The sequence below is a fragment of the Microtus ochrogaster genome, linkage group LG8 (assembly GCF_000317375.1).
Source record: "Microtus ochrogaster isolate Prairie Vole_2 linkage group LG8, MicOch1.0, whole genome shotgun sequence".
NCBI lineage: Eukaryota > Metazoa > Chordata > Mammalia > Rodentia > Cricetidae > Microtus > Microtus ochrogaster.
The window spans coordinates 8,194,320-8,207,660 of NC_022033.1; the positions used below are offsets into that span (position 1 = coordinate 8,194,320).

The following is a 13,341-nucleotide window of genomic DNA, read 5'->3' on the forward strand; positions in this document are numbered from 1 at the left end:
GTAGACAATTTTTAGGTGCCTCATCCGCCCAGTCCCGGTAGTGTTTCGTCTCTTAGCCTTGGCACTCCAGTTATACTTTCTCTTGCGCTTGGCAGGGTAGCCGCATTTGCCGCAGGTAGACTTCTGAAGGTGGTAGGCCTCAGAGCCACAGCGGCGGCACAACGTGTGCGTCTTGTTGCGACGCTTTCCGAAGGATGACGTTCCTTTCGTCATCTTGCTTCTGCCGCCGAGGCCAAAGAGACCGGAAGAGAGCTAGTAGGTATAGTCTTATTGGAGGAAATGTGTCACTGTGGAGGTGGGCTTAGTAGTTTTATATATGCTCAAGGTACCACCCAGTGTCTCAGACTACTTCCTGTTGCCTGCACACGATATAGATCTCTCAGACACCTCTCCGCCACCATATACGCCTGCATGCCAGCGGGTCCTACTGTAGTGATAACGGACTGAACCTCTGAACTGTAAGCTGCCACAGTAAAATGTTTATAAGAGTTGCCATAGCCATGGTGTCTCTTCACAGCAATAGAAACCATAATGAAGACACTACCCTTGATACATAAGAAACAGTTTTGGACAAAATAAACAGAGCTTCTGTCTTTGTGGAGATGCTGGTCTATGGGCAGGTAAGGACAAAGGCCGAGATGAATGAGGTTAGTGAAGGTGTTGGGACACTACAGGTAGAAAGGACAGAGGTGTGGGAGGAGAGTTTTAGCTGGAGTTTGGGGAGATGTAGGGTGGGGGCTGGAGGGAGGGCTAGGACCTTAGCAGCTCTTACTGTGCTTAGAGCAGCCCCCAGCTGGGTTGCCAGAAGTCAGCATCAGGCCGTTCACAACCGCCTGTGTAACTCCAGCTCCAGGTGATCTGACACCCTCTTCTGACCTCCATGGGCAGCTGCACTCACACACGTGCGCGCACATACACATACACACACACACACACACACACCACCCCCCTAATTTTTCAAACACCCTAAAAGAAGATGTGGAGGATCTTCACCAGAGGGGCAGAAGATTCCAGAGCCATGGAGTTAGAAATAATTTGTAGTATAGAGTGTTTGAGAAACTCCAAGAAATCAGACCAGAAGGAACAGAGAGAGAGGAATCAGACAGAGGTGAGAGACTGCGGAGAGAGCCACACCTCTCTCTCAGAAAGAATGACCCCGAGGAAGCAGTGTCAGAGTGTGGGCCTGACTCCAAAGCCGTGAGAGGGCACTGGAAGCTGGTAAGATATGAGGCATAAATCTGTGGAGTGAGGGAGGCTGCCAGGACACGAGTAAACAGGGCAAGAGTCATGACTGTCTTAGAGTGGAGCCGTGACAGTGTCTTGGCTCAGGATCATGGTAAAAAAAAAAACAGGACAAGGAAAGGAATCAGTTCCCAAGCCATATTCCGGTTACCAACAGACTCCCAGAGTAGTTATTGGGGAACTAGTTGTTATTGTTATTGCTATTGATATGATTTGGCTCTGGGAATTGTGGGAAATCCCACAGAAACATCTCTAGCCTAACACACAGACCATCAGATGCAGAGATGGAAACCTTGGCTTCTCTGACCATCTCCTTGAGACTTGAGAGAAAAGGAGTTTTATTTGGGGTGTGATGTGCACCGCTCAGTTTGTTATCCTCTGGCCCCAAACAATGTCCCTCCTACCATGTGCGATGAATGTGTTAGCAGGAGGGGGAAGGGAGGCGAGGAGGGCTCTCATAAGCTGGCGATTGTCCTGCAGGGCCGTGGGCAGCAGAGCTATGGCAGGAATTAGGGGATGAGGAAGAGAGGGGTGTGGAATCAAAGGAAGACTCTGAGAGTCCGCATCCAAGGGGCTGCAACTGTGAAAACTCTGCTTTGTTCCCAGGACATAGTTGTCGGTGAGGGGAGAGGACGCGAAGTTGACACTCCGAGTTACTCTGTCTCTGGGGATCCAGAGGCGCTGGGGACCAAGAAGGAGGACCCCCAGGAGGCAGAAACCATAGAGAATATCAACTCCATTATGAGCTTCTTCAAGACCCTTGTAAGTAGACATCTTTGTTTTGCTTCCTTTTTGTCATTGCCCCCGTGTCTAATTCTAGGAATCAGGGATGCTTGAATGTTGTGGTATCAAGATTAGCATCAGGGTGATGTAAATGTTCCTTCTCAGGATGCTGTGCTGGCCTGGCCATCAGTGACAAAGCTTTAGGACAGGAAGTCATAATAACAATGGGCAGGGGGTCTTAACTGTGGGACATGAGCTGCGGTGTTATATAAAATCCAGCAGTAGCCGGTCCCAAATGTGTTTGAGTTGTATGCCAGTATCAGTCTGACTTCACCAGGTAAAATGAAAAAAAAAAAATCAACAGGATGTATCACAGGTACTGTGTCTCAACTAGTGATCAGGGCATCGAGGGGACACCTGATGGCCTTCGGGGAGATGATTTTTGAATGAGATCAAACCCTTGGTGGATGTGTAAGATCTAATACATTTCAGAATAAAATATTGGTTTTGTAAACTGTTTATTACCTAGAGCTGCTCATGTCTCCATTGGGTCAAGAGTGTTTTTGTTTCTCAGTTTTTGGTGAGAGTTGTCTCTGTGAAATCTGTCAGCCTCTAGAGCGGAGTCCTAACATTTGTGTTTCTCCCACTTTCCAGGTTTCGCCTAACAAAACAGAGACCAGAAGGGACCCAGAAGACACGGTAGGTGTCCTGACATGCACGTATGTCTGACTTGATGCAAAGACTTGGGTTTCGATTTGCATATGTGTCTTGGGTGATGTACATATCATGAATATTCTATGATGCACATATATGAATCTACATAGAAACTTAATGGTGCTGTATTTGGTTTAGCTTAAGATTGTGGTTCTGTTTGTTTGGATTCTGCAGTGCTCAGCATTAGATCCAGGGCCTCTTGCCTGGAAGGCAATCCCGCTACCTTAGCTACAGTCCTCTGCCCTGGTTAACGGTATTTTAATAAACATTTCAGTGGAACGCTTGGAAGGTGATAGAGTAGCTCTGGCTAAAGAATGTCACAGTGCCCAGGCGCTAAATATACAGCGGATACAAATTAATAATAACTACACCATCAACATCTAGTTTTTTCATTGTGTGTAGAAAAGAAAATGAAGCAATTGTTTTGTTTTGTTTTGTTTTGTTTTGTTTTGTTTTTTAAAGACTTCCTCTGAAGTAGAAGGCAGAAGCTGCAGCTCTGGGGTGTTAATATGTTTTCTATTTTCATATCATTTGAAAAGCAGATATCTACTGCACAGCAATGTTGAATTAAAATAGCTGCCACGGGACACCTGCCCCGTGAAAGGCTAGGTAGGGTGTGGACCCTGCTGAGCCTGGAGGTTCATAGGCTGGAAGTGGAGACCATTCCTCTCCAAGTAAACTTGGGGTGAAGCAGCCACCGTCTTACGGATGTTTTTCCTTCCATGTGACCGGGCAGACGGCCTGTAATGGAACACATGGTTTAAATTTCATGGAACCCGTGAGACAGTGTAAGCTGGAGAGGGATAAGTGCCCGCTGGAAGAGCTTTGGCAGGGATAGGGGACAATAGATGGCTCACCCAATCCCATTCATCTGCCGCTGTAGCAGCGGTGGGGAGCCCCCTTTATTTCATCCTGGAGAGCTTGTGTTTGAGCTCCAGGTCACTGATGTAGGGGCCATGTGATCCTCACCTCGTCTCCACATCTGTAAAACTGGCCCAGAGTTGAGGGAAGGGGCTGCCGTGCCTTGCAAACTGTGAAGCTCTGTTTGAATGTAGTCACCCTTATTTCTACAAACACGTAGTGGACCAATCGATTCCTCTAGAAATTTCTCCTCCCATTGAAAAACAGATTTCTTAAAATGACTTGTTTGCTACAAGGCAGCTAAGGTCAAATTCAATGAATGGTTGGGTCGAGATGTTCATTTCTGTGCTTTTCAGTCTGTGGGCCATGCTCAGCATATTGGACTGTCAACAGTGGAGGGTGTGGGTGTGTTGGATGGCTTCCCAAATGACCCGACTCGCTCTTTCTCTTCAGCTGGCCCATGTACCAAAACCCATCCACGGTGAAGATGTGGTCCTCACCAGGCATACCTTGATGATAAAACCTCATTGTTCCATCCAGTGGGCTGAGAAGTCCCTGCTGGGAACCAGTATTTTAGATGAGGGATTATGAATACAGACTATTTGGGATGCCCAGGAGCTGACGTGGCTTCTTCTATATTTGTGTTTGGGGCGTCTTTTTCTTCTGAAGTTCCCAAGGTGCTTTTGAAAAGTCTCCATCTCTGTCACACTTGACCCTGAATACTTTTTTTTTTTAATGTATCATGTTCTGCCTGTATGTCTGCCCTGCCTGCCGGCCAGAAGAGGACACTAAATCTCATTACAGATGGTTGTGAGCCCCTATATGGTTGCTGGGAATTGAACTCAGGACCTCTGAAAGATCAACCAGTGCTCTTAACCACTGAGCCATCTCTCCAGTCCCCAACCCTGAGTCTTTTTTATATATACCTTTATTTCCTTACTTTTATATATTTGTTTTATGTTTATGGGTGTTTTGTCTACATGTATGTAAAAGCACCACATGTGTGCAGTGCCCATGGAGGTCAGACGAGGTCATCTGATCCTCTGGAACATGAGTTACAGAGGTCATCAGCTGCCCAGTGGGTGCTGGGAACTGAACTCTGGCCCTCTAGAAGAGCTGACAGTGCTCTTAACTGCTGAGCCACCTCTCCAGCCCCTGGATGGTTGCTCATGCATCATGGTACATGCATCATGCTACATGCGCTACATGCATCATGCTACATGCCCTCCGTGCCTCATGACAACCCTACAGCATTTGTGACCTGAGCCAACAGTTGGTAGCGATTGTCGCTGAGTTATTTTGATTCCTGTCTCCTCCCATTTTGGCTCAAATGAACTGGCTCACCCCAGACACTTCCTTTGCCTGGGAAATCTGCCCATGTAGAAGTCACTGGAACCTCTGTGAGTGACAGTCTTTCCATGAAGGTTCTACGCCCGATGCAAAGGAAATTGGTTTGAGGATGGAAGTCATTTGGTGGTAACATTTAGCCATGAGATTAAAGTCAAGACACAGAACATCGCTTGTCAGCAGGTGGTTTATCATTTTTCTTTCCCAGGTGACAGCGGCATTTACATATTTAATGCTGATAGTCAAGATTGTAGCATTATGTTTTTGGATTTGGTTGTGTTTCATTTGATGTTTTAGGTCACATAGTCACAGCTTAAATGGCCTGTCACTGTCTTAAGAAGATAGGGACGAGGGGAGTTGTTTGGGTTGTATTGGAGTGGGATTCTGGGATGTGTTGATTTGGGTCATTTGCATAGGTGACCCTGTTAAAAAACCAGTGTGTGAATGTCCTGTTTAGTGGCTCATTCTTGAGAACCTTGAGAAGGTAAGTATTCCCAGGGTGCTTTGTGGTTGGGAGATTGAGTGACACACCAGTAGTTAATTGTCACAATGTTTGAGTATACTCTGAAACAGAGAAGAGCAAGTGGGTTTGTGTAAAAGGAAACATCTAAGCTGTGCCCGCTGTTGTCCAGAAGGCAACCAAGGCAGACAGTGTCTGCGATGGACACGCTGGCCAGAAGACATTGGAGACGCAGGCTAAGAGCAAGAAGAAACGCCTGGACAGCCCCAGGCTAGCACTGGCCTTTAGAAAGTTCTTTAGGCATAAGGTCTGTATCTCCTCCGACTAGGAGGATAAAGGACCCTGCTCTTCACCTCTGATGCTTAGGATCCAGTACTTACCAGTCCCAAGTCGGGGAATCCCGAGCCCTGAATGGCTGGATTCAGGACCTACCAGCTCCAAGTCAGGGAATCCCAAGCCCTGGGTGACTGTGGTCACTGATGGGGATTTGGAGGCACTGAGGCCTGAACTTCAGGCATTTAAGTCCTGATAGCTATAAAATCTCAGATTGGTTCCTTCCAAGTGTAGAGCAGGGTTCTGAAATCCTCACCCACTTTTTCCCAAATGTCAGTCGTTGGCATACACCTTCACCACTTGACTTAAATATACTATTAATCATTTGATATTTTTATACTAGAATTGACTGTTCCTATTTAAATGTGCCTTTCAAAAATGCCTTCACATTCCATCATACGTGGAAACCAGAATCATTTTTCCTAACAGGAAAATGACCGTGTATGTGGCTAATTAAAAGTGAAGTCCTTGCTTATTTCTGTAGAGTTTAGAATCCAGTGTCCTTCAGGCTTTTCTTAGGAAGGAATTGGCTGGTGGCGGAGACTGATAAAGCCCTTCCAGCAGCAGACAGACTTTTCCACAGAATGCTGTTAAATGACTCAAGAGTTAGAGAAGGAAAAGAACGCTATTTGAGATTGTAAAGTTGTGGTATGCCACCTACTCCTTGGGAAATTCTCTTCTAACCTCAGGATAACAATATTACCTTGCTGTCATCTGCCTCCCTGGTTCCCTCTGTTGACTGAGTTCATCCTGCGCCCACATAGATGCCAAGCAGAAGAAAGCAGTGAAAGTTGGCAGAGCCAATCACAATGAGTGACATGAGCTCAGCTTTGGAGACAGACTCTTCACGCATGAAGGAAAACCAGTGCACACCCGAAACCACGAATTCCAGGGATCTCTGAGTTGGGTCAAATACTTGACATGTCCTTTTTAATTATTAACCATTGTCCTCCAAATTTAGCGAACCTGTTTAAAAAAGAAAGTTCCCAGCTCCATTTTCTAGTCCTAGGATTGTGTGTACAAATGGAAGCTCCCACAGCACACTCAAGTAGCAGGATCTACCTTTACACATGCAAATCACATGAGGTCACCTTCAGTTTCCAAGAAGGTTCATTTTGTTCTGTAAAGAGAGGATTATCGATACTGCAGTAAGAAGGAAAGGAACAGCAGAAGGTGATCTTGGGGCCTAGAGAGATGGCTCAGTGGTTGTGAGCACCTGCGGCTCTTGCAAAGGACCTGAGTTCAGTTCCCAGCACTGATGTGGGATAGCTCACAGGTGCCTGCAGCCCCAGCTCCAGGGGATCCAGCGCCCTCTTCTGATCTTGGAGGGCACTGCACTCACATGTGCTTACACACACACACACACACACACACACACACACACACATTTTATAAAATAATTTTTTGAAAAGTGGTCCAGGCAGGTGAACACAGTGTATGCCTATAACTCCAGAACCTAAAAAGCAGAGTCAGGAGGGTTAACCCAAGTTTGAAATATCCTGAACTATTTATCAAGTTCTGGGATAGGCAGGGGTTCACAAGGCCCAGGCTCCAATAATAAATACATAAATAATAAGTGTATGGCCACTTGGGTCTATGAAACACAGTTTGGTAACAGCTAAGGAGACATACCATAGACCTTTATGCAAAGGAATTGGGTTTAACTCCCACTTTGGGAATTACATGAGGAGGTGGTGTCCTTGAATGAAGTGTGTGACCCCCTGCACACCATGTCTGTCCTTCTTTATGATATTCATTTCATCTGTCACCTCTGTAGCAGTTCAGCCCACCACGATGGCCCGGTCAAGGTCCGTGCCACTTCTAGGACGTCCCAATAACAATGGCTCTTACCTAGCAGTGAGTCACTTTTGGGGGAAGGATGGAATCTGGACTCTTGTTTTTTGTTGTTTTTGTTTTTTGAGACAGGGTTTCTCTGCCTAACCATGGCTGTCCTGGAACTCGCTCTGTAGACCAGGCTGGCCTCAAACTCACAGAGATCCACCTGCCTCTGCCTCCCCAGTGCTGGGATTAAAGCCCATTGTGGGTGTGACCACCCCTAGGCTGGTGGTCCTGGGTCCTTTAAGAAAGCAGGTTGAGCTAATCATAGGGAGTAAGCTAGTAAGCAACTCTCCTCCATGGCCTCTGCATCAGCTCCTGCCTCCAGGTTCCTGCCCTGCTTGAGTTCCCACCCTAACTTCCTTTGATGAACAGCAATATGGAAGTGTAAGCCAGATAAACTCTTTCCTCCCCAACTTGCTTTTTGCTCACGGTGTTTTATTGCAGCAATAGAAGCCCTAACATGTACGATTTTTAAACGATGAAGACTGGAAAGAATAAAAGCAGCAAGTTTGGGGGCTGTAGCTAGGGCATCCTTCATGCAAGGCAAATGTTAAATTTCTGCCCCTGAGCTCTGGCCCCACCAAGGTCACTGTGGGAAGAAGCAAGCGCATCTCTTTCCCTTCCCGACCTGAACCTTTATCTCTTGAGTTAGGACCTTAGCTGCTTCAGAATCAAGCTTTACCCCATGTCCTCCAATGTTCAGTGACAACTTAGCCATACCCGAGAGCCAGGCATTGCTTTAAAGGGTTTGGACAATGCCCACCCCCTCAGTGAGGTAGCAGCAGTGTTTTGTTAGAAGCCAGTGGACACTTGCCATTCCACATAGCCATTGTTTTGGGTTTTTATTCTGATAATAGTACCTTACAGAGACCTCCTGTGCCCACATCCAGAAACAAAATCAAGGGGGTGACTTATTCATTAAGAAGATAGTCCCCAGAGCGTTAGAATCCCATGGGTAGCGTCACCAGGTAGAATATAGCACGTACAGTAAAATTCAGACTTTAGGTACACAAGAAATAATTTTATGTTGTCTTGAAACCCATTCTTTATATAGTGACTTAAAATTACTAAGAAATGGAAATAATTTTAGTATAAATTTAAGTATATTTCATACAATATTCGGGACAGACTTATGCTAAAAAATATTATTTGCTGATTTGAAATTTAAACTTCATGGGATATTCCTTTTTTTTATTTAGTATAAATTTATTTAGTATAGTATAAATTTAAGTATATTTCATACAATATTCGGGACAGACTTATGCTAAAAAATATTATTTGCTGATTTAAAATTTAAACTTCATGGGACATTCCTTTTTTTAAAATTACATATATGTGTGTATGTCTGTGTGGGTATGTCCAGGTGTGCGTGCAGGGGCCCGAGGAGTCCAGAGAAAGCGCATCAGGTCCCCTGGAGCTGGAGTCACAGGCGGCTGTGAGCGGCCTCATGCGGATGCCGGGTGCCAACCTTAGATCCTTTGCAAGAGCAGAATGCGTCTCTAACCACGGAGCCATCCTTCGCCATTGCCGTGTCTGATAGCAGCTCGGCTCTGGGTCGGATGGATCTTTACTGCCTCCTACAGAGCCCAGAGGAAGGATATTAGGTTATCTAGTGGTGGGAGAATATCATTTGGGGGGGGGGGTGCTTTCTCTGGGAACTGAGGTGAGCCGGCAGGGGCGAGAAGTGCAAAGGAGGCTTTGCTGGAGTCTGTCCCAAAAGTCAGGGTGGATGGAACTAGCCATGGTGGGATTTGGTCCCTCCTCCTCTCTCGCTCTGTCTCCACCCCCTCTCAGTTTAGGGGTAGACAGCTCTCAGGCCCAAATTTCCTTATCTGAAAAGTTAGACTTTGGAAAGACGGCCTTAAGACTCTGATCATCTCCAGTGTCGTGGTGTACACCTGTAATCCCCGGACTCTGGAGGCTGGGCCGGAGCTACTGTGGGAGGCCTCTTCAAACAAACCAGCCACCATACAGACTCCATAACCAAAACTATTTTAAAATCCTAACTACATGTTTTTAATATTTTAGTCTAAATCCCATTTTTATTGTCTAGGTTTTTTTTGTTTGTTTGTTTGTTTTTTTCCTTTTGGGCAGAAATCATCGTCTGGGAGTTTAAAGGGATTGTGTCATTTTAAAAGGGATTGTGTCATTAAATTCAGAGAGGAAAAGTCATAAAATGAAGATGCTTATACTAATGAAGTCAGGTCAGAAGAGCCTGATGTTTAAACTTTAAGGTCCATATTCACAGTTGCCTAGACATATTTGGGGCTCATAAGTCTTTATCCAGTGGCTCGGGGAAGGCAGAGAGTAGAAGCTAACAGGAACTCACTGAATAAATAAATGATGTTCTGAAGTAAGTGGGTTGGTGCACACCTGTGTTCCCAGCACTTGGGCAAGAGAGGGCGTGGGTAGAGTGGGTAGAAGCAGGATGACCCTTGGCTGCAAAGGGAGCTGAGGCCAGCCTGGGCTACATAAGGCCCTTTGGGGGATGGGGAAAGAGAAAAAATCGGGGAGAAAGAAAAGAGAAAAGAAAGGAATGTGGCAGGGTGGGGAGAGGTAAGAAACATCAGATACCTTGGATCTGGACTTCAGCACAGCCTGTTGTGGGGGGGGGTGAGAAGGGGTGGGAGGGAAAAACAGGAAGGAAGCAGGGAGCAGAAAGAGGCTATGTGTGGAGTGTGGTGGTTGCATCTGAAGTATGGGAGTGGGGTCTGTGGATCTCCATCACTTTACAGCCTCCTCTCTGCCTTCTCCAAAGTGGGATGTGGGAGAAAAGTTTCAGAACTCCTATGACCATCATATTTACCGCCACCCTTCTTTAATCTCCAGTTTGGCTTGGTAAAGTAATCGTGTTCATAAAATAAACATGAGTCATTGTGTACGATTGTATGTGCATGTTCAGGATAGTTCCATGGATGGGAGCCTGGCCAAAACTATTTGAAAACAAAGGACCTTGATAAAAAAACAGACAAACAAAATCCCTCTTTTTCTCTGTCTTCTTTCCTTCTTTCTTCCCTTCCTTCCTTTCTTCTTTTTTACATTGATTGATTGTGCTTGTGTGTGTGTGTGTGTTTGTGTGCACACATGTACGTATGGACACACGTGAGCCACAACACACATGTGCAGGGCACAGAACAACTTGCAGGAATCAATTCTCTCTTTCCACTATGTGGGTTTCAGGGATTGAACTCAGGTCATCAGGCTTGAAGCAAGTTCCTTTACCTGCTAAGCCAAGAGAGAGCTCAGAACTCCACTTTCTAATAACACACCCCAAGCCTACCCACACTAAGTTACTTACATGAGCATCACTACTAACAAGTCTCCCCCTTTATCTTTCTCAAAAGGAAAATTATATAAACACAAAGCTATTTTCACAGTAAATATTTGCATAAAACAGAAAATTAGAAAGGAAAAAAAAATTAACATTATGCATGACCCTAGCCCCTTGCTTATTTTAACAGAGAACCTTTTACTTTTGAAACGGTGAAATTACTTTGAATTTTTCACTTTTCTCTTTACCAACAAAACCTTATAGGATAATGAAAATGCACCCACTACTTCAGCCAGTCTCACGTCAGAGAAAGCCAACTTCACACCCCAGGAGACCCAAGGGGCGACCAAGAGTTCAAAAGGCTGCAGCCCACCAAGTCACGTGTCATCTGCGACAGCCAGCGACACAATAAAAGAAGGTAGCAAGGAGAAGTCAGGGCCCACCTCGCTGCCTCTGGGAAAGCTCTTTTGGAAGAAGGTGAGTCTGGTCATGAGGCCTTTGCTGGGTCCTGGGGACAGAGATGAGTCAGGAATGATCTCCAGTGGGCCGGTGGATGTTGATGATTCTGAGGTTATTGCCCTGCTTCGTGATTAGCTTGCCATTGCGTGATGACGTCCTAATGCATGCCTGGGCAAAATGAAATGCTGGCCATGCTCTCTATACACGGGTGCTCTGTCGGGGGAAAAGGCTGTGAACAAGTAAGAGTTGTTGTTCTTCGGATGACTAGGTTAATGACAGAGGGCTGTGGAGTGTCGTGACTGTATTGTCCCTCTGCAGAGGTCGATAACCCTAACTTTCTCTGCACACACCCTCTGTGGGGAGAGGACCCCCTTTTTGTCTTCACCTCTCCCAGTCCAGATGCAGCCCTGGTGAGCTGATTCTTCATCCCTAGATTAGAAAATAAGGGTGTCCACCAGATCACCAGAAGTGGAGTGTGGTCTGCGGTCTACAATAAAGGTGGCCAAGGTGCAGCATGCACAGGAATGGAGGCCCGGCTGAGGTGGTCGAGAGTGGGGCTTTCCGTGTCAGGGCAGAGCAAACCCCACTGGACACATGCTCAGCACGCTGACCTGGTTTAAGTTTCTCTAAAGTGTGAATGAGAAGCCAGGCTGGATTCACACAGCTAGAAGCACCATCTCAGCGGCTTCCTCCAAACCCCTGCCACGTGCGCGGCACAGAACAGCGGCACACGCCTCGCCAGTCACACGCTCTTGCTGAGATTCCAGCTGGACCTCTGAGCCGCTTTCTGGTCTATTTCTTGTTGTACAGAATGTTTTTCTTCTAGATTTTTTCCAGGACACTGTTTCTAATCATTCAGGATGCATTGGAACATGTCAACTGATACTATTTTAATCCTCTTCCTGCCTACATACTAATTTAGAACTCTTTGCCAGTAGTATAGTATAGGAAACAATTTCCAAATGATTTATGTGCACATATTGGTGGCACAGGAAAAGACTTTAGTGACCCATATTTGAATATTCACATTTAAGAATGATCATATATTCATATGTGTATGAGACTTACGTGTATTATGTATACATATTTATAATCTATATATCTGTATACCATATAAACAAATACACATGATAGTTATACATATATAACATATATATATATATATATATATATATATATATATATATATATATATATAACAGACAGGCTTGGTGGTACATGTCTTTAATCCCATCATTCATGAGGCAGAGGCAAAAGGATCTCTGTGATTTTGAGGCCAGCCTGGTCTATACAGCAATTTCCAGGACAGCAGGATAAATAGAGAGACCTGGTCTCAAAAACAAACAAACCAAAACAAACCAGAATTGTACATATCTTTAAAGCTTATTAACACATTCAACTTTGGGTCAACGTAGACTTTTGCAGGCTAGGGAGATGGCTCAGTGGTTCAGGGCAAGGACTGCTCTTGTGGAGCAGCCGGGTCCAGTTCCAGTGCCCACACTAGGAGGTTCACAACTGCCTGCAACTCCAACTCCAGGGAATCTGATGCCTCTAGCTTCTGTGGGCACGCACGCACGCACGCATGCACGCACACACACACACACACACACACAAATAAATTTTTTGTTTTGTTTTGATTTTTCAAGACGGGGTTTCTCTATAACTTTGAAGCCTGTCCTGGAACTAGCTCTTGTAGACCAGGCTGGCCTCGAACTCACAGAGATCTGCCTGCCTCTGCCTCCCGAGTCCTGGGATTAAAGGCGCATGCCACCACCACCATCCCCCGGCTAAATAAAAATTTTTTGAAAGCAGATTTATTGCTGAAGGTGAGGTCAACTGCACTGAGTTTAGAAAGGAATCCAGTGAAAAGGGAACACGCTCCATAAAAAGTGGTCCTGGTGTGATGGCAAATTTGGATTCTCCAAGAAGCACACACCAAACAGAAGTAATGTGTGAGTGTTTGGGGCAGGGGGATTCCTGTGAATGGCAAAAGGCTGGAAATCAGTACCAAGGCCACAGTGAGAGGTTGTTGTAGGCTGTGTCGGGTGAGACAGAGAGGAGGAGGAGGAGGAGGAGCAGGAGGAGGAGCAGG

At 45.7% G+C, this 13,341-nt stretch overlaps 1 protein-coding gene across 7 annotated transcripts in view; it reads left to right on the forward strand.

The window, feature by feature from the left end:
- Bcas1 (breast carcinoma amplified sequence 1) overlaps positions 1 to 13,341 on the forward strand; it is a 56,450-nt gene that overhangs the window by 15,051 nt on the left and 28,058 nt on the right. For 5 of the 7 annotated variants that reach the window (XM_026787047.1, XM_026787049.1, XM_026787051.1 and 2 more), the window contains exons 2-5: positions 1,849 to 2,004; positions 2,620 to 2,664; positions 5,520 to 5,654; positions 11,055 to 11,267. In XM_026787047.1, coding sequence (XP_026642848.1) covers positions 1,849 to 2,004; positions 2,620 to 2,664; positions 5,520 to 5,654; positions 11,055 to 11,267 — 549 coding nt within the window. Of the gene's footprint in view, positions 1 to 517; positions 621 to 1,848; positions 2,005 to 2,619; positions 2,665 to 5,519; positions 5,655 to 11,054; positions 11,268 to 13,341 lie in introns of all 7 variants that reach the window. The other 2 variants (XM_026787053.1, XM_026787048.1) reach the window with 2 other exon arrangements.